Raw genomic sequence first — 19,888 nt, 5'->3', positions numbered from 1 at the left:
CACTAATTTGTTGTTGTTATTGATAAACTAATCTTCGTTTATTAACGTCATTGAGCTTCTGAATACAGGATAAAAGTATTTGAAGCTACTTTCATACATGACCTCAGTGTGACTCTTGTGGTGCAGTAACCCACAGTAAAAATAAGGGGGAAATTTTTTTTAAATGAGAAAAATGCATAATGTATTTCTTCCATACAGTGAGTACTGTAATATTCTTTCATGCTTTAAAACCAAAAATTACTATAAATGCTTAGCTGCATTCCTGCAAGGACATAATGATAAAATTCTATTGATAATTGGTCAACCATACCTGCAAGCTCAGTTCTAATAAATTATCTAAAAAACTAATATAGTAAGTAAGGTAAGAATAGTAATTCTGATGATAGTCTATTTGTTTAACCAAAAAAAAAAAAAATGTCAACCAAAACGTTTTCTATTTAAAAAAAAAAAGATTAATGATTTCAATGTCAATGCTCAACTTAACCAAACAAAAACAACCAAAAAAACATTATTTTCGCTAAATGATGTGTTGACATGTTTAAATGAATGAATATTGAGTATCTGACTGATAATTTCTGTCATTTAAAAAAATATAATTTTTGTTCCGAGACATTTCTTTAAAAAAAGCTGCCATAATTCAAAATGCGAGAAGCAGCCAAGATCAGTGAAATTTGAAACAAGCCTTTAGACTATTTGTATTGCCATGTTGTAACTAAATATAAAAATAAAACAAAAATAACTAATTGTTGATGACTTGTTTCACACTGGTTGTTATTACAGACTAAGAGTATCAGTCCTTTACAGAAATCACTTCATCAGTTTCTTGCGAATTCTTTTCCCTCCATCTAAGAGATAACTAAGGTCTATTTTCTGTTTTCCTGGCAAATTATTCAACAATTTGACACAGAATCTGTCCAGTCGCTGCCGTTTTTCTTGGAGCTAAAATAAAAGGAAGAGAAAAAAAAAATGTTCTTTAGAAATTTCAAATATATGTAAACAGTATAAAGCAGTTTTGTACATACTTGCCTTGCTGACAAATAACACTACTTTGAAGCCCAAAAAGATAGATTGGGGCGTTATAATTTTTTTTCTTCAGAGGCATGCACTTTTGAGAGAAAAAAAAGACATGATCTAAGAGAATAAGTGTTGAGATTCCAAAAAATAATTCATTAAAGGGACTATTTTCAAGAACCAGGGGAAAAAAATCTCTATTCAACTTAACTTTCTCAAATCAAGAACAAGTCAAAGCTGTGAATTTTCACAATCCATAATTAAGTCCAACTTAAATTTTATATTTTTTCAGTGGACAGTAATTTGTATTCAACATAATATAAATAAACCTTGGATTCAATAACATTCGATCTCGTGAGGAAAATAAAAGTTCAAGAACCTAGCATACTAAGAATTCATAGACATATTTGTCAAATTATGCCAGAATTTGGAAACCTTAAATCCTTTTGCCATGCACAAAACACCAGATTAAAAGAGGGAAATGGTGGGGTGGGGTGGGGATGGGAATGGGAGAGTAGTGTTAATGGACTGAAGGTTAGGGAGTGCACTTGATTACTTCTTGCAACCCAATTAAACAATCATTCTTGGCAATTTTAAAATGGGAAAAACTGTTTTTTTTCCACTAAGTCTCAAAGATGGTTGAGACAAATTGTATGCATCTAATTTGGAAACAAGACTAGTATATGTTCCTCATAAGCAGTTTATGTCCTCCCCAACTACAAGTGCAGTCACATCGTCTTTAATTTCATGTATCATCGTAAATGATAAGTTTCACATACTATCTTGTTGGAAAAAAAGTACACAGTGCATAGTAATGAAGGATGTTACATACTATCATATGTAATTAAAATCATAATTTATCCCAAAACCACTCGTTATTTCTAGATATTAAAAAAAAAATTACAAAATTACAAAATTTATCACAATTTACATTTTATATATCACAAAAGTGGCTAAATATCACTTATGATAATACTTGAAATAAACGACGACATACACAAACATACACAAAAGATGACCTCTTATCATAACCTTAACTCTCATATGTAAAATGGAACGTTTTGATATGAATGAATAAATTTGTGTAATGAGACCATATTACACGACAGAGGTCTAAAACGTGGAATTAGCCTATAATGGTCAGAAAGAGGAGAAAGTGCAAAGAAATTGAATGATACTTGTCAACTTGTAAGCCTGGTAGGTTACGTGATGAAAAAGATACCTTTGCCATGTAAAACATGTTTGGTGGGTTGGAAATTTTTATATCTTGGACTTTGAATTTGTGCATAAAGCAATTGTCACAAATTGACCTTCTTTAACAAAGGTTATGTTTTTTCGGTGCTTACAACACATTTAGGTCATTTCAGCGCCAGTAAAAAGGATGAAAATGGGATGGTAAAAAAATTATAGAATTACAATTAAAAGCCCACAAGAAAAGTAAGACAAAAGGGAATGGTACAAATAGGGAATAAAATTAGATACAACAAGCATACTATCATTGTGCTTAGTTTGAGATCACCAAAAAGTCTCATCCAGCTACAAGCAAAGGATCACACTTTGGGGAGTTCACTCAAATGCTTACATTATATATTCAAAACAATAAATATAACAATACATAACAGAGATGATATACAAGGAAAAAAAATATCATCTCCTAAAACTTTAACTACTATACATTTGACTGTTTCCCTCTCAGCCAAGGGAAAAGGACAGAACCAAGTAATCTCTTTCCAAGACAAAGGCAGAAAGCAACTTGGAAATTAGGTACAAGGGTATAAAAGACACAGCCACAATGGGAGATCAGGAACCCCACCCAGAACCAAAAGTTATGACCAGTGTCTTTCTGCATGCAATGGAAGATATTGTATAAGTACAATTTAATAAAAAAATGAAAGAAAAAAAAAGGGTGTCTCACTTTTGACTTGCATTGCGACTGGAAGTAACCTTGGAATAATTGTAAATGGAGTAAGCTAATAAATGATGAATGTAAATTATTTATTACATTATAAATTCTCTGATTTATGTTGAGAAATTGTCTTTAACATGATGAGTTTGAATGAGACATCTTAAAGACCTTGATCGCCTTTTAAAATCCACACTTACCTTTTCCTCCATCAACTGCTTTCTGATATTCAATTTATCAGGGCAAACTTCTGACTTAATGTCTTGGTTGAGATCAGAGCCTTTATTTACATTCACTTTAACTTCAGCTTTTAATTTAACGTCATGTCTCAGACTTTCATCAATCTTCACTTTGCTGCTTAGGGAGGAATGGCAATTCTTGGTGCTTTTAACATCAGGCTTTTCCTCTTTCACCACAGGCTCTTTATTTCCTTTTCCATTTTTCCCAGAACTAGCATTGCGAATTGCTTTTCTTCTGTATTCCTCAGGAATTTCATGGGGCTGTTAAAAAGATTTGAGAAGAACATTAAAAAAAAAAATTTATTAAAAATAACAACAAGAAAAAATCAAAACATTAACAATAATAATAATAATAATAGTAATAGCAATAATAATAATTACAATAATAGATTTTTAAAGAGCAGGGGAATGTAATAACAGATAGGATCGTAATGAATCTGACAAAATCTGCAAGAAGTCAAACTTGAATAAAGTCTCGGAAAATTAGTCAAATATCAAAAATATATGTTATGAATAATCTAATGATAACAAACTTACTGTGAATGTCCTTTTCAAAGTTAGTTTTATTTCAAATTGGTCAAAGCAAAACCTGTTGGTATTCATTGGATACCTGAAAGTAAAATTGGATCATAAAAATTTGAACTGACAATGACTCGGGTAAATCTGTATCCATTAAAAAAAAAAAAAAGGAGAGAAAGAGAGAGAGAGAGAGAGAGAGAGAGAGAGAGAGAGAGAGAGAGAGAAAGAGAAAGAGAAAGAGAGAGAGAGAGAGAGAGAGAGAGAGAGAGGGGGAGAGATAGAGAGAGAGGAGAGAGAGAGAGAGAGAGAGAGAGAGAGAGAGAGAGAGAGAGAGAGAGAGAGAGAGAGAGAGAGAGAGAGAGAGAGAGAGAGAGAAAAGACATTGACATGTGTCATGTCTGTCTGGTGTGGACAGAACTCAATGTAGTCTGAAATAATGACTAGTCAGTAACGATTGAAAAGTCTTATTTCAAAATTCGACTTTGCCCATTATCAAGTAAATAATTAACTGACTGCAATATTAGTAACACTGTAAGTGCTGATTCAAACTACACCCATTGTTCCAAATTTTATTTCGAGTTTATTTGAATAAGTCTTGGATCTTAAATGGAAATATAACTCTCAGGTGATTGAAAAAAATCCAAATAATAATAAATGCATAAACTATAATAATAGTTAAATAGTTAACTTTCTATACCTATGGACTTCTATGTGCTAGACTTATAAAGGAAAATCTGAGATTGAGAAGCTTTTAAACATTTGATCCGAAACCCCACACATTTTTTTTTTTGTTTTCAGGGAGTTGACCAAAGTGCTAATTCAAACAGCATATGGTACCATAATTGTGTTTAACTTACCATATTTCTTTTATCTTATGGAACAGATGTGCCGTCTTATCCACTCGATACTCGCAGACATAAACGTCCTGTTCTTTGACTCCTTTAGGCCGACCTTTGCAGTATGTCGTAGGGTCCATTACTACACATTTGCCCATCACTAAATCTAATGGGATGATCTCATAGTTTGGAGTACGAAAAAGCTGAAAGGAACAGCAAATTTTAATATTTAGAGATACAATGGACATTGTACCAATGAAAAGAAAATGAAAGAGAACACGTGAACAAAAACAAAATTTTTCTTTTTAATTTAAAAATCTAAAAATGAAACAAAAATTACATCTCGTTTAATATGTTAATTTTATTTTTCTATTTCAAATGGATGACTTAAAAATGCTAAAAATTTCATAATCTAATTTGAACAAATTGAGAACAAAAAATGGATCGATCTGACGATGCAGGACAAGTGAATGCTTTGATCAATAGGATAACTTTGTAGCAATATAAATTAGACATGCTACATGGAACAATTGTAATATCTAATAAATTTTCAAAGACAAAATACAACAAAATTTTTTTTTAAATACCAAACCATAATTTACCTATATTACCATTTTAAAATGCTTTAGAGAATAAAAAAAAAAGAGAAAAAAAAAAGTAGTCCTTCAGAACCATTCAGCCCATGGAGCTGTAATTTATCCCAGTTTCTATAGCATGAAACGGTCAATAGCAATTGCTTGCTATCCTTTGGATAAGACCCTAGTCTATCACAAAGTACTTTCCACCAAATCTAACAGACTCAGCTACCCATTCACTGTTGGGTAGACAGGGGGGGGGGGGGTAGTCAGAATTGAAGTTGTGCAATAATTGATTACATGTCTATTTCTGGAAAAAAAAAATATTTTAGCAATTTTATTTAAAAACTTTGGTTATAAGTTCACTTACCAACCCCCTCCCCCAACCAGACACACACACACACACACTTAAAATCCGTACAATATTTATTTTTCTTTTCAAAAGAAATCAATATTTAAACTATAGGCTAAGAGTAACTTTTGCAAAACGCCATGAGCAATACTTCTCTTGTAAGAATGATAAAATACACCAGATAAAGAAGAGGCTTATTCTGAAGGAGTCCTTTGCTAGCACTGATATAAAAATGAGATGGTGGGTTTGATTGCTTTTCCTTACCTCATTGTGAAGAAATTTTCTTGTAGGTTCATGAAATGTTTCTTGAGGCCTTAAATATGGTGTTCCGCTGGCAAATCTTTCACCTCTGAAATATTATGATGGTAAGTTAATCAAATAATTAAAATAATTAAAAACAAGCACACACAAAATGAAGCACAATGACATAAAAACAAAGACCAAAAATAAATAAACAAAATAAGACGGTTTGTTTTATCCGTGTTTTTAAAGTGTCTGATAGCATAATGCTAACCATTGAAAATTCATTTCAATTTTGCTCAAAAGCGAATATTAATATTTTCATTGATGACATATTCCACAATTGTTGGCTTTTGACATGTTGCTTAGGTAGAGATTATGGTATTAACTCTTCAGAGCATATACAAAATTCTTTTGATTAAAAGCACAATGTATTTGTTGATTTTAAAAATCCAAATTGATTAATCCATCTGTATATGAACAGAGGCCAAAATACAGCCCCAAAAAACCAGGGTCACTTGCAATGTTTGAATGATTTCTTGATTCAGTTTTTACGCCTAAGTTTTGCAATTGAAGCAACCTTACCATACTTTAAAGTACACATAGCGATAGAGGAATATATACATAAATACAAAAACCTACATAATTCAAGAGAAAACAAGGAGTCTTACTTTGGGTCTTTCCACAATTGTTCAATTCTAAAAATATCCAAACTGTCAGGATTTGAGGTGGCAATTAGTCTGTGAGAAGAACGCAAAGGGGTTCCACTGGCAGATCTTTTACAATCTCGCATCACATAGACACAGTCACCAATGGCATATTGGACGTCGTCTTTGACCAGAGTCATGAAGTGGGTGCAATCTGGCAGTGAATCAGGCAGTGGTGGTGCTAGAAGAATTTCCTGTTAAAAAGAAAAAAAAAAATTACTGAACTGTAATTTGAAATGACAATAAGCAATATCTTAAAATAAATGTTTAATATAGGTACAATAATGGTTAACATTGAAAATTCATTATCTGGTTTGTAACCATAGCAAATTTTGAAGAAAAAAAAAAATCATAAATCAAAAATATTTGTTGGCAGAAGGCAAGGCAAATGGTGAAGGTTGCTACTTACTGGGTCATAGTATCTAGGTTCACATCGGTCACAGAGATAATGTTCCTCCTTTCCACTAGCTCCAACACAATCACAGTGCTGCCATCTCTATATTATTTAGAGATTTTGAGAAATTAAGAATGAATTATTGTTTGGCTGTTCTTGAATTTTCGCACTATATTCTTTATTTCTCAATGAGCAAAACCAAAAAGATAAGTTGTAGTAGGTATAAGTACTAAAGCTCACATTCAGAGCTGCCAATCCCTAAATAAATAAAAGTGGAAGATGGCTTACAAACAAAAAAAGAGGGAGATTGAGAAAAGAGTGTACAATTCTGAAAAGGAACCTTCCCCCACCCCAAATGTACATTTACTTGATATCCATTATCGTGAGTTGATGATCAGTTATATAATTAAAGTCGTCAAGAGCAAACATCTCAAATCAGGAATTTCAAAAATCTACACTCAATAGAGCAGAGAAGTCGTGACGTCAAACCCTCTTTTCCAGTTCAGTGTGGCTATGTGGTCTAGTGGTATGACATTCGCTTTCGGATCTAAAGGTCCTGGGTTCGAGCCTCGCTCTGCGCATAGTTGAGTCCTTGGAAAAGGCTCTTAACTTACATTCTCTCACCATACTCAGGTGTAAAACGAGTACCTGGCAGTTAACATGTTTCTGTCCGAAAAAAAAATAATTGTAATACCGCCCAACAGGCATCATATCTCGTCCTAAGTGTTAAGTGTTGCTGTTGGCCAGGGACCTCTTGTAAAGCGCTTTGAGCATGTTTAGTGGATATTGCGCTATATAAAGAAGAAAAAAAAGCTCAAGGCTCAAAACTCCTGGATAATGAATAGGTTACATATTGAATCAAAAGATGGCATAACTACTTTAGTAGCAGCAAGTATAGGCTTTTACAATTTAAGAGCGTGGCTGACATTATGCAATCTAATACATACCAGACACTTCTCACACTGAAGCATGAGTCCCTCGTCGCGAGTGACTCCACAAATACATCTGATAATGTCCTCCTCTGGCTCCTGCCGATCTGGATGAATCAAAAACACATTTCAACTTTTCAAAGAGCTAAAACGGGACACCCTAGTGTACAATATCGTCATGATCCAAAACAGAAGTATAATGGGACTATTATATAATATAATCTAGATTTAAAGATTTTCTGCTCCTTGTTCTAATTTCTAGTTTGAAAACATACTCCTGGGACATGCAAGGGTCATTTCCATACAAATATTGTCCAATTTTAAAAAATTTAAGTTTTTCTCAGATAACCAAACCAGTACTGTCCAGATAAAATCAGGACAGTTGGCTGCTATGAAAACAATGAAACAAAGCATACTACTTTTAGGAAATATTATAGAAAACTTTCTTTATCTTTAAAAATATTTCCTGCTCCTGAAGTGATGATAGTGGCAATTTGTCAAAGGGAGGAAAATTTATCAGTCCATCCGTAAAACTCATAACAAAATCATAACATAAAATATCATTGTTTCGTACATAATATTACTACTTCTTGTGTACATCCCTTTTTAATAGTAGAGATATAATATACTTTATAGGGTATGTAAAGTTTTAATGAATTGTCCTCTCCTTAGAATGCTTTTAAAGACATACCTTACATTCAAGAGATTTAAAATTAACTTTCGGTCAAAAGGCCTGAAAGTATTTGTTTTTACTTGTTTTAGCTTTGCAACTGTAGCCCAGAGGTTATGGTTCTTACAATGAGACTCCAAGTATCTTTAATAAATTGAGCACCCCTTATAATAGTAATAAATGTTATCTCTCTCTTACCAGATGACGTTTATAAAGAATATGAAGATTGATATAAGAATGGTTGAGAGAGAGATATGGATAAGGGAAAGATAGAAAGAAAGAGAAGGGGAGATAGGAAGAAAGAGTGAGAGAGAGTGCGAGAGAAAGAGAGAGAGAGAGAGAGAGAGAAAGAAAGAGGAAGAGAGAGAGAGAAAAAGAGGAAGTGAGAGAAAGATTGAGTATTCAAATTTTTGTTTTTCCTTTCTTCTTTTATATTCTTTCTTTTTTTTTTTTGGGGGGGGGGGGGGGGGGGGGGGGGGGGGGGGGGGGTTGCAACACTATACCTTTGACCCCTCTCTCATCCATAGCATCCAAGTTCATGTCCAAACACATCTTGGTTGTACCTGGACCGAGTATTTCATCTATTTGTGCAGACAACTCCTGCAGAGCACACATTAAAATCTGACGCAGCTTGACAATAACTTGACCAATGTCAGATCTTGGGCCACAGTACAACTGAAAATATAAAATGTAACGGGCTATTTTAATGTCTGTTGACCATGACTGTATATACAACAGTAAAGAAATGATAAAGGTCCTTGTTTCCCATGGAAAATAGAAAAAATTTAAACAAATATTTTACATATATGGAAGTCAGGAGGGTTTTTTAAAATATTATTTGTCTTATGTTTTGAAAGCTGATAATCCTAACAAGCAAACTGAGCTTCGTTTTTGATTAGGTTCTCGGAGCCTCATTTTTGACTCTGTCCCAATTATATATATTTGAAGTTGACTCTGAGATAAATATGCCACAATTGATATGACATACATCCTTGAGTCAAGAAAAAATGCAACGGAATTCAGACAGCATGAAGTAATGTGAATTTATAATGAGACTCCCACCCGTGAACCCCCATTAAAAGAATTAATAAAAATACATCTAAGATTTTTAATTTGAAGGACATTTTTTACAAATATGTTAAACTTACCTCCACATTTTTAAACAATAACATGAGATCGGCATTAAAAGGTTTGAGATGGGAATAATGGCCAGTTTTGACCCTCTGCTTGATAACAGACAGATCAATGGGCTCCTTGACAATTTGATAATACTGGGGTTGTTTCTTGCGTGATGGTAAGGACATAAGGGGCATTACCATACTGTTTCCCTCGTGATCTGGTCCAAATTGAATTTAAAAAAGGGATGAGGGAAAAATAGAGAAAGATTACAAGCACCGAAATAATATTATGAATACTTAAATATTGATTCCATCTTTACGAAACATTGGATATACAGAATAAAATCTATCATTATAAATGCCCATTAAGATATAATATAATTTGTGAACAGAAAGATTTGTGAACTTGTGACAAATCAATGCGAGATTTTTATCTTGAAGCCTAGTATTATGGAAAAAAATATTTTTATTTAAAGATGCTTTTTTCTGAAAAAAATGTAGAGAAGGATGGAATTCTCTACTTTTACATGTTGCTCTTATATTTTCTGTAAAATTTTGTTGTTTAAAAAAAAAATTCAATATCATTATCATTCTCAAATCAAGAATCATTACAGTAAAGGATATGTAACTTACCTTTCAACGACAAAAGTTCAGTTAAAACCTTGTCAAACAGTTGTGCTAACTGATGTCGCCTGAGTATTTCTGGGTTATCTTTAGCAAATGAGGCCAATCTAAATAAAAAAAAGAAGTTGCTTAATTTTAAATTTTTATTTAAATAATTGATGAAACAACAGTAATAAGCTTGCATTTAATTCATATCTTTATACTGGCTCCAGTTATTCAAACAAATGAAATTAGGGAGTTTTATATTCAAACTTTACTTAAAATAAAAGATTGCTGCATATATGATGTATATTAGCAATTTTTCTAGACTTAATGTGGAAATGTCAGAATAATCATTAGTTCATTAATGCTGAATTCTAACATAAAATAAAAGCAAATGCAATTTGTCTAATTATTCTAGATCTAAACAAATTTACCTTGTTTTCACAGAGCTCTCTGTTAGATTTGATAACAACACATCTGAGTGAAAAACAAATTGTGAAATATATATACTCATGACATGGAAGGAACGGGCAGGGGAAATTCACGCATAAGAAGAGTGGTCCCAACAAAAAAAACTATAAAGGTTTCAATGGCAATAAGCACATGAAATAAAATATCATCATTCTTTCGTTTTCAAAAATAGAACAGGTACCTCAATTGCTAATAAAAAAAATTTTTTTAGATGAATTTCACAGATTGGATGGAATTGGTGGCTGATCACACGTGATCACTTCATTCATTCTTTAAGATCTATCTAAAGAAAGGACCTAGATAACTCGGGTATTGGCCGCAGTGCAGTGCTGTAAAGTAAGCAATTGCTGAAAGAAAAAATTAGATGCTGAAGAAGTGCAATGCCTTATCCACTTCACCATCTCACCCACAGACCATATCGCGCTCTGATAATTTGTTTTAATAATTTGAATAATCTTTTTAACTTATACTTATTCTGTAGTTAAGATTTTTTTTTACCTGAAGTCACACAATTTATCTTTCCTGGTTGAATCTCTTCCTTGGTTATAGGTGAAAAAACTTGGCCAGGATGGCGCTGATTCAACACCTTGTCTACATTCCTCACTAAGAATATGCTATGCTTCCGGGCAAACCAACGTTCCTTGTTTGTCATTGGTAACACAGGAATATTTTCCACAACGCATTTCTGAAATATGTAAAAAAATAACAATTCAGGTACTTTCCAGTTTTCTTAAAGCATACTAGCTCCTTAATACAAATGATTTAAAATCTAAAACAATTATCATTAATCCCAGCTGTGCATACTTAAAATTGTAATAACTTGTAGTTTTTAAACTGAAAATGGTAGATTTCTAATTAGCCCTTTTTTGCTCACTGACACCAAAATTTCCTTCTCATACAAGCTTAATTGAATAATTAACAAAATAATAATTCTGCAGTTGAGCCAAAATATCACAGAATGTCTAATTTTAGCTCAAACTACAAAACTACAAATTTCTGTGTTATTTCTGAAATATTCTTTGATCCATGCTCTAGGAACAAACCAAAGCTAAAGAGATCATTTTTGCATATTAATAAGTATTTCAGATAATTACTTCTTATGGGGAATTATTATTTTCAAGAGATTTTTTGACATTTTTTACCCCATCTCTGCTCTTTTTATTCAACAACTTTGATTTTCGCTTGTCCTTTGAGTCATCTCCAACTTTCTCTTGTTTGTTCACTCCACTATTTCGTTGCCCTTTCCCTCCTATAACACCACGGCAAGCAGGATGACCACAGCGACATTCTTGCTGGAAAAGTAAACAGCTCAATTACATGTCATACCAAATCATGAGTGCTACAATCAAGCAATTATGTGATGGCTTTTCTGTTTTACATCAATTTCTATTCATAATTTACAATTTGTGTATGGAATATATTCCTACTGACTTTCTAACAAAACTAATAACATTTATCCTTCACTGTATGGAATCAGCGCTATTTTAGATGGAACTCCAAAGGGGCCCTTAACCCTCCCTGCAAGCTACCTGCGTGAAGTCATTGGAGGTTAACTGATATCAGGCAGTGCCGTGTCTAATGGGGGCAATTATCGATATTTATGGTCTTATGTTGGAATATCTGGGGAAACAATAACAGCCTCTTTCACTTTATTATTTTGCTTGGAAAAATCAGTTGTCATCAGTGCAAATTTGACATTCTTGTGGTTAATAGTTTTCTTTAAATATTGTAAAGTGTGGGCCTAATTTTAAACGCTTGTAAATTTTGGTGCACTTAGATTAAAAAATCATTATTCAAAACTTAGCAACAGTATCTCAAGAGTTTTAATAAATATCAAAATACATCAATGTATCTATGTTCCTGTGCATTATTATCATATTGGCAGTTAAAAAATCTAAAAAATCATAGTAACCAAACAAACCTGAGTTTCCTGATTGAAAGCATCAAAGTTGTAATCGTAGCCAAGTTCTTCAAAGGCATCAATGTCTCGCTGAGCAACTAGTACCATTCTGTATAAGCCATTCACATTCCTAACAAATTTTAAAGGGGGAATAAAGCACACAGACACATGTTATGTGTAAGTTTAACCCTTGCTAAAAAAAAATCTAGATTAATACCAATAGGTGAGAAGAATAGTATGTAACTTTATAGTTGGCCTTTCATGACAGTTTCAATTCATTACTCAAAACATAAACCAACACCCTTTTCCCTCCAAATAAATAAATTAAAAAAAAAACAAAAAATAAAATGAATGAAAACATCCTTGAAAGCATGCTTCCCCAGATTCTGAAAAGATTGATAGAAAATAATACAAAATGGGAATACTGAGAACTTCATTACGCATTAAGTGTTAAATGTCTTTAAAGAACAAATAAAATAAGAATGTTTAGGAACTCAAGACAGACATTTTTAATAGCGAGGGGAATCCCCATTCATGTTAACACAAATTTATGCCAATGTTCAACATTCTCAAAGCAAAACTTGAAAGCATAAAAGTTATAACAACCTACCATTTCTGCATTTCACAATTTGGCTCACAAGAGTGATTGACATAACGGCCAATATTTCCCATACGGTATCCATCTATGACATTTCCAGAATCAAGATGCAAAGCATAGTGATGACACTCTTCTGAATATTCTTCCATCATACGACGACGGAGTTCTGTTTCAGTGACCACTTCACCCAGATATTCTAAGATAAACTGGCCTGAAATTTTTGTAATTAAAGAGAAATATGAGCAGTAGATAGAAATTAAAAAAACAAAACAAAAACAACAAAAATTTGAGACAAACAAAATTGTGATGCATGTCATTTTGTCTTAGTTCATTTCTGCATAAAAGAAGTGTTAACCTTTATTAAAATTTACAATGCCATTATAGTTAATATGCCTGTAAATGGTTGTAAGTGTAAGTGTAAGTGGCACAAAATACAACTTTTTCCTTTTCTTTTTTGTTGGTTCTGTTTTTTTACGTTACGAATTTTATTTTTACTTTTAATTCAAAACAATTTTGTTAAAAATATCAGCACTGAACAGAATATATCGAGCAAAATCGTACTGTCGGAAACCCGACAATTGTTGGAACATTTACAGGCTTGAGTTAAGGTCAAAACTTTGAATTCATATAAGATTTAAAAAAAGATTATATGAATTCAAACAAGAATAATGTGAATTTTTAAGATTCACTCATATCTAAGTTCACCATTGTAAACTGTGAGTAAAAGAAACTGAAAGCTGCTTATGAATTTGCAGATGACAATACAGTATTCTTACTCAATCCTTGCTTGTGACAAGAATATTCTTTTTTTTAAAATTTAATCGTCGCAAATAGTTTTAAAAATCTATTTTCACTGAATAAAAATGGTGAAGATCTTCAATTTTGGAAACCTACCAGCTTTCACAGGCTTTGTAACTCTGACACCAATTCCTCTATTGTCAGTCTGGAATTTTTCAATACCAGGAGCCCATTCGTGTTTCTGAATGCGTTGATTACCACAGCTTTCTCCAAGAGGACAATTCAACATTGAGCACTCTGTGTATATCATTCTGAAAAATTTGACATTCAAATGCTTATGTTTGTTTTTAAGTGTTATACAGTGCTTGCAACACATTTATCAGCACCAGTTAATAGGAAGAAAATGGGATAGTCGCAAAATTCTAGAAAAATCTTGAGCTTTTATATTGCGCAATACCCACTAAACTTGCTCAAAGCGCTTTACCCTAGCAAACAGCAACATTTAACATGTAGGATGAAACATGACGCCTGTTAGGTGATGCTACAATTTTTTTCAGACAGAGACAACACTGTTAAAGGCCAGGTACTTATTTTACACCCGAGCGCGGTGAGAGAAAGTGAGTAAAAAGTCTTTTCTAAGGACTCAACTATGTGCCAAGCAAGGCTCGAATCCAGAACCTTCCGATCTGAAAGCGAATGTCATACCACAGGACCACATAGCCACACCCACTTTAAGAACCCAAAAAAAAAGCAAGACAAAGGGGAAATGGTTCAAAAAGGGAGCACATGTAGATTCTAAGAGTACACCATCAATGGTCTTAGTTTTGAGATAATCTAAAGTCTCATCAAGACACCACTAAGAGGGCTACACTCAAATGTTTACAACGTATTTTCATAACAAAAAAAATATATCATTACATGACAGAGATAATTTACAAGGGAAAAAATGTCATCTCCCAAAACTGACACTATACATTTCACTGTTTCCCTCTCAGCCAAGGATTCCGACAAGGGCCAGGACAAAACTAAGTAATAATCCCATTCCAAGACAAAGACAGAAAGCAATTCAGAAAGCAGATATAGCGAGATAGAAGATACAGCAAGTGACTTCTTATCCACCATGGGGCTATTATCTTAAAATGGAAACATTAGCATGATTGGTTAAATCATGGGAATGAATTTTAAGAACAGGTTACTCTTAGCCAAAAACAACGAAACAAAACACAACACCAGCATATAAAATTGTCTAATTCAATATTTTCACTGACAGCCAACTTAAACTGGTATATCTTTAACAATCTTTTTTTTTTTTTTAAAGCAATAAAAGCAATAACAGTCATGAATATGCTTTTGTATGTAAAGGAAATTTCTCCGGAAATCAGAAAATTTAAAATAAAACACCTCTAGAACCCACCTATTCAAACAATCATCTAAACAACCCATTCCTCCATTTGTTGAGCGCTTACAACTGCATGCTGGAATTTCTTTTTTTCTGCAGTTTGCTTTCCCATCAACATAAATATCTGTAATATAAAGAAAAATATATTTTTAGAATAAAAAAAAAGCACTGCGGTAAGTAAAAAAAATAAATAAAAAGGAATGAAAAAAAGAAAGCCATACAGAAAATCACTCAGTAAGACGAAACGAATTTCAAATCAAGCAAGACAATCAGAAATGTTTAAAAGTAACAAATAATATAAAATCTTAATTAAACTGACAATTTTTAAAAATGTGTTCTAAGCATTAAAAATTAACATATCAACTTTGAAATTAATAAATAATCTGATTACAAAAATTAAATTGATAATGAAATGAATAAGAACTAAAATTTAACTCCAAATGAGAAAGCTCTGCACACCATTTAGAGTGAAACATTCATGCAGCAGAGGACAATCTAACCAATATATATCTAAGTTTTTTTTGTTTTATTAACGCAAACTTACTTGACCTGATCGTGCGGAATTTAGTTTTAATCTCCGATTTCTTTGGTAACTGAGAAGAAAAAGATTTTATTAAACTTTTTATTACAAACATGAAATTAAAAAGAAAAGTTCACCATAAGATTTATACATTTCAATTACAAACTACTCAACTTCTGTAATAAAAAGAAATCACTAACTCTGCAACTATGCTAGCGTACATGATTAGTTTCAAGTGATGTCAAAATATCACAATGTCTCAACTCTCTCCTTTACCACGACAAAGATGAATTTTCTTTTACTTTTACCAAAACTCAAAGGCAATTTTTACAACATAAACAGAGCTTCATAAAACAGAAAAAAAAGCTTTATAACTATAATGCAGTGTTCAGTTATAATGGCTAATACAACAATTTATCTTCATTTCTGATGCACAATCCAAATCTTGAGAGAGACAGATGGTTTTATCGATGTAAAAATTTTCCTTTTGTTAGCAAGGATATTTTGAGACTTAACTTACTTGATTGTGACAATTCTGCCACCAAATATCATAAGGTAGTTGAAAATCTTGTGCTTGTGTCATGTAATGAAATCCCACATGTAGAGGCAAAGGCATTAGACCATATTCATGCTCCTCTTTTACATAAACCAGCTTTTCTTTGCAACGAGCCATGTTTTCACATCTTTTTCTGGGTCTGTCGACATAAAACAGATTACAAATTAAAACTATGAATAAGCCTACTCACACTAAAGCTGAGAAATACAATAGTGAAAACAATTTATCAATCCAGTCAATATATATATCCAGACCAAGTCTATAAAACATAAGTCGCTTACCTTAGATACTATTCTTCGATGCGACCTAATAAGTAGTCCCCTTCTGCATTTACACACGACTTCCAATGCTTTTTGAGCCTTTGGAAGCAGAGATATACGACATATTTTTGGATGATCTTCAATGCATTCTACAAATTTTCTTTCAACTCTTGGAGATTGCAAAAGCGGGTCCTTTCAATGTCATTTTAAGTTTTGAGAAAAGGAAAAAGTCACAGGGATATGAATGAATAAATCCATGTTTACCTCTGATGCAAACTTGTTGAAAATAGCATTATGGGAGCTGAAGCGAGTTTATCATTAAGAAACAGTCAAAACGGCTTGGTAAATAAAAAAATAACAATATCCAAATGGCTACTGAGAAAGGGTTATAATTTTTTGCATTAAACAGGAAAAGGTTCATATTTAGTGAAAAGTGAATGTTCATTAGCAGTGTCTCATCGGTGTGGATGCTGAAGACCCAGTCTGGAAACTCATTGGCTACATGAATGAATGAACGAATATATATATATATATATATATATATATATATATATATATATATATATATATATATATATATATATATATATATATATTATATATATATATATATATATATATATAGTATATTATATATATATATATATATATATATATATATACCGTACAATTACAAAACTTCGAAAAAAATAAAATATATATATACCGTACAATTACAAAACTTCGAAAAAAATAAAATAAAAAGCAATCCTCTTCAACAACACACTCACTCTTCATCTTTGTAGAAATCAGAAAATAACCCAACACGCTGATATCTTTTTCGTGGTGGTGGACCTGAAGATGTTGCATTATGATTTTGGTTGGACGGATGATTGATCTCTTCTTCATCACTTGAAGAATTATCAGAACTATATATAAGATGCAAGTAGAGAAAATAGTTCATATTAACATAATATTAAATATTTTAAATTATATTAAATCTTTTTTTAAAGCTCATTAAAAAAAAATGAATAGTAATATCAATAACAAATATAACAATAATAATAATAATAATAATAATAATAATAATAATAATAATAATAATAATAATAACAATAATAATAATAATAATAATAATAATAATAATAATAATAATAATAATAATAATAATAATAATAATAATAAATAGAAGAAAAAATGATGACTGTCATAATAATAATACTAATAATAATAATAATGATGATAACAATAACAGCAAACAATGATAATAACAATAACATACCTGCCAACCTATGCTGAAAAAAAAAAAAATAGGAGTCAAACTTTTTTAAAAAGGGGAGTCTGGGGAAAAAAAAAGAAGGGGTAAACCTAAATTTTATTTGAAAGACTATCTCTTTTATTTCACTATATATCTGATACTTTTAATTCTAACGAAAGTTGCCCAGCATCCCTTTATGAGTATTACCTAGTACTCATGAACATGAAAAATCAGTTTCGCATTTTTTAAACTTATTTTTTGGTTTAGACATAATGGATGAAATAAAAATCAGTTTTCCATATTACGGTGGGGTACTCAAAAAGGAGAAAAAAATCTGAATAAATCTGATTTTATCGGGGTATGTGGCAGGTATGTAATAATAATAATAATAATAATAATAATAATAATAATAATAATAATAATAATAATAATATTAACCTGTCATGTTGAAGAGCTGTTTGAATTTCTAACACCACATCCTTCTTTTTACAATGCTCTAAAGGGAGTGGCTGCCTATCAGAATTTGATAGAACGGGGATCACAGACGGGCTTGCTGATAAGTGAGACAGATTTACAACTGTATTGCACATTTGGATGTCAGAGATTGTGGATGATAATGATAAATGTTCTGAGGTGCCATGCGACATTTCAACTGAATTGGTGTTAACACATAATAATGAGGGGCGAAATGAATTGCAAGATCTCCTCGCTGTACTTCGCCCATGGGGTGACGGGATTCTTTTTGAAAACTTTTGAGAAGAAACTTCTGGCAGTGCTGCATTCAACTCAGGAGCAAAAATGGAACATGTTGAAGAATTGTGTTTTTTAACATGTGAAGGTGACAGTTTGGTTTCTTTGATACAATTTGAAGACTTTCTTCTCTTTTGAGGATATCTTCTGTTCAGCTCTTTTGACGTTGCTGAATTCTTTAAAATGGGGCTACACTCGGAACTACTGGTTTGGTTATCAAAAGTAGAATTGAAACCTAATGACTGATTTGATGAATGAGTGAATGGTGAGTTGGAGCGAATGATACTAGAAGTTCTTGTAGTTGACCGGCGCAGTAACTGACACTCAGCACAAGACATGAAATCATTTTGAAATGAAGCACCCATAGAATGACTTGGACATGCTAATGATTCACCAATCTTAGAAGTCTGCCTTCCATGAACACCACCATTAAAGTCTGCAGGTGAGAGTGAGGAAACAGATGCAAAAGTTGAACTTCTTGTAGATTGCCGGCTAGGACATGGAGAAGGGGTCAAAGTTGACACACTTGATCCAGCTGTTGAAAAGCAACTTGTGTCAATTGTCAAAACCTGATCAACAGTTGGATGAGAAACAGCATTGTTGACAGAGCTCTCACCTAAGAAATTAATAAAAATAAATAAATGCTATTACCATTAATATAGATCTTTTTTCAAACCAATATGTACATCAAACGGGAATGGGAAAGAGAAAAAGAAGGTTTTTAAAATCTTAAACCAGTAAAAATGAGGCCTTGCTGAAAAAAACAAAACCCGAAACCTAAAAAACAAAAAACAAAACAACAATCTGTCACTGTCAACAAAGAACATATCAAAACAGTTCAACCAGAGGATGTTGAAATTGGTAACAATATTAGCATTTACTAAATAGGAAGAGGATACAAAAATTTTTTAATAGATGGACATTTTTTTCTCCATCTCTCTATATAGATCAGGGGTGAGAATGACTTGTCACAAAAAAGGAGGATATTTTTTAGCGTGTAGATCAACATGCAAAAATAACCTATAAATTTGAATGTCATTAAAATTAACTGAGATGCAATCCAAAATGTGTCTTTCAGTAATTTCTGACACCACTAGGGCGTATTTCAAAAGCTGAAAGAGTAATAACAGCAAATGATAGTTGTAGTAATGGTGATGTGGTGGGGGTTGTTGTGGTAGTGGTGGTAGGGATGATAATGTGCTGGTTGTAGTTGTAATGGTAGTGGTGTTAAGGAAGATGACATACCAGTAGTGGTAGGGAAGATGATGATGTGGTAGTGGTAGTTGTCGTGGTAGTGGTGGTAGGGATGATGATGTCGTGGTGGTCGTAGTAGTAGTGGTCTTAAGGATGATGGTGTGGT

At 32.3% G+C, this 19,888-nt stretch overlaps 1 protein-coding gene across 2 annotated transcripts in view; it reads right to left on the bottom strand.

Annotated features, from left to right (window-relative positions):
• Positions 1 to 373: 373 nt before the first annotated feature.
• Positions 374 to 19,888, bottom strand: part of LOC144964532 (uncharacterized) — a 31,825-nt gene continuing 12,310 nt past the window's right edge. For both annotated transcript variants that reach the window (XM_078898951.1, XM_078898952.1), the window contains exons 4-25: positions 18,217 to 19,144; positions 17,312 to 17,449; positions 16,246 to 16,420; positions 15,750 to 15,798; positions 15,221 to 15,329; positions 13,963 to 14,117; positions 13,081 to 13,279; positions 12,492 to 12,600; positions 11,713 to 11,862; positions 11,069 to 11,255; positions 10,534 to 10,576; positions 10,127 to 10,224; positions 9,524 to 9,711; positions 8,879 to 9,050; positions 7,724 to 7,812; positions 6,792 to 6,878; positions 6,347 to 6,576; positions 5,700 to 5,784; positions 4,530 to 4,711; positions 3,691 to 3,763; positions 3,115 to 3,414; positions 374 to 939 (exon numbers count right to left, since the gene is read on the bottom strand). In XM_078898951.1, coding sequence (XP_078755077.1) covers positions 808 to 939; positions 3,115 to 3,414; positions 3,691 to 3,763; positions 4,530 to 4,711; positions 5,700 to 5,784; positions 6,347 to 6,576; positions 6,792 to 6,878; positions 7,724 to 7,812; positions 8,879 to 9,050; positions 9,524 to 9,711; positions 10,127 to 10,224; positions 10,534 to 10,576; positions 11,069 to 11,255; positions 11,713 to 11,862; positions 12,492 to 12,600; positions 13,081 to 13,279; positions 13,963 to 14,117; positions 15,221 to 15,329; positions 15,750 to 15,798; positions 16,246 to 16,420; positions 17,312 to 17,449; positions 18,217 to 19,144 — 3,878 coding nt within the window. In that variant the 3' untranslated portion in view covers positions 374 to 807. The remainder of the gene's footprint in view (positions 940 to 3,114; positions 3,415 to 3,690; positions 3,764 to 4,529; positions 4,712 to 5,699; positions 5,785 to 6,346; positions 6,577 to 6,791; positions 6,879 to 7,723; positions 7,813 to 8,878; positions 9,051 to 9,523; positions 9,712 to 10,126; positions 10,225 to 10,533; positions 10,577 to 11,068; positions 11,256 to 11,712; positions 11,863 to 12,491; positions 12,601 to 13,080; positions 13,280 to 13,962; positions 14,118 to 15,220; positions 15,330 to 15,749; positions 15,799 to 16,245; positions 16,421 to 17,311; positions 17,450 to 18,216; positions 19,145 to 19,888) is intronic.

The sequence above is a fragment of the Berghia stephanieae genome, chromosome 2 (assembly GCF_034508935.2).
Source record: "Berghia stephanieae isolate SIO BIC M18660-M18661 chromosome 2, UCSD_Bste_1.3, whole genome shotgun sequence".
Lineage (NCBI taxonomy): Eukaryota > Metazoa > Mollusca > Gastropoda > Nudibranchia > Aeolidiidae > Berghia > Berghia stephanieae.
Note: the sequence above shows the minus strand (reverse complement) of the source record. Positions and strands in the feature narration are given on the sequence as shown.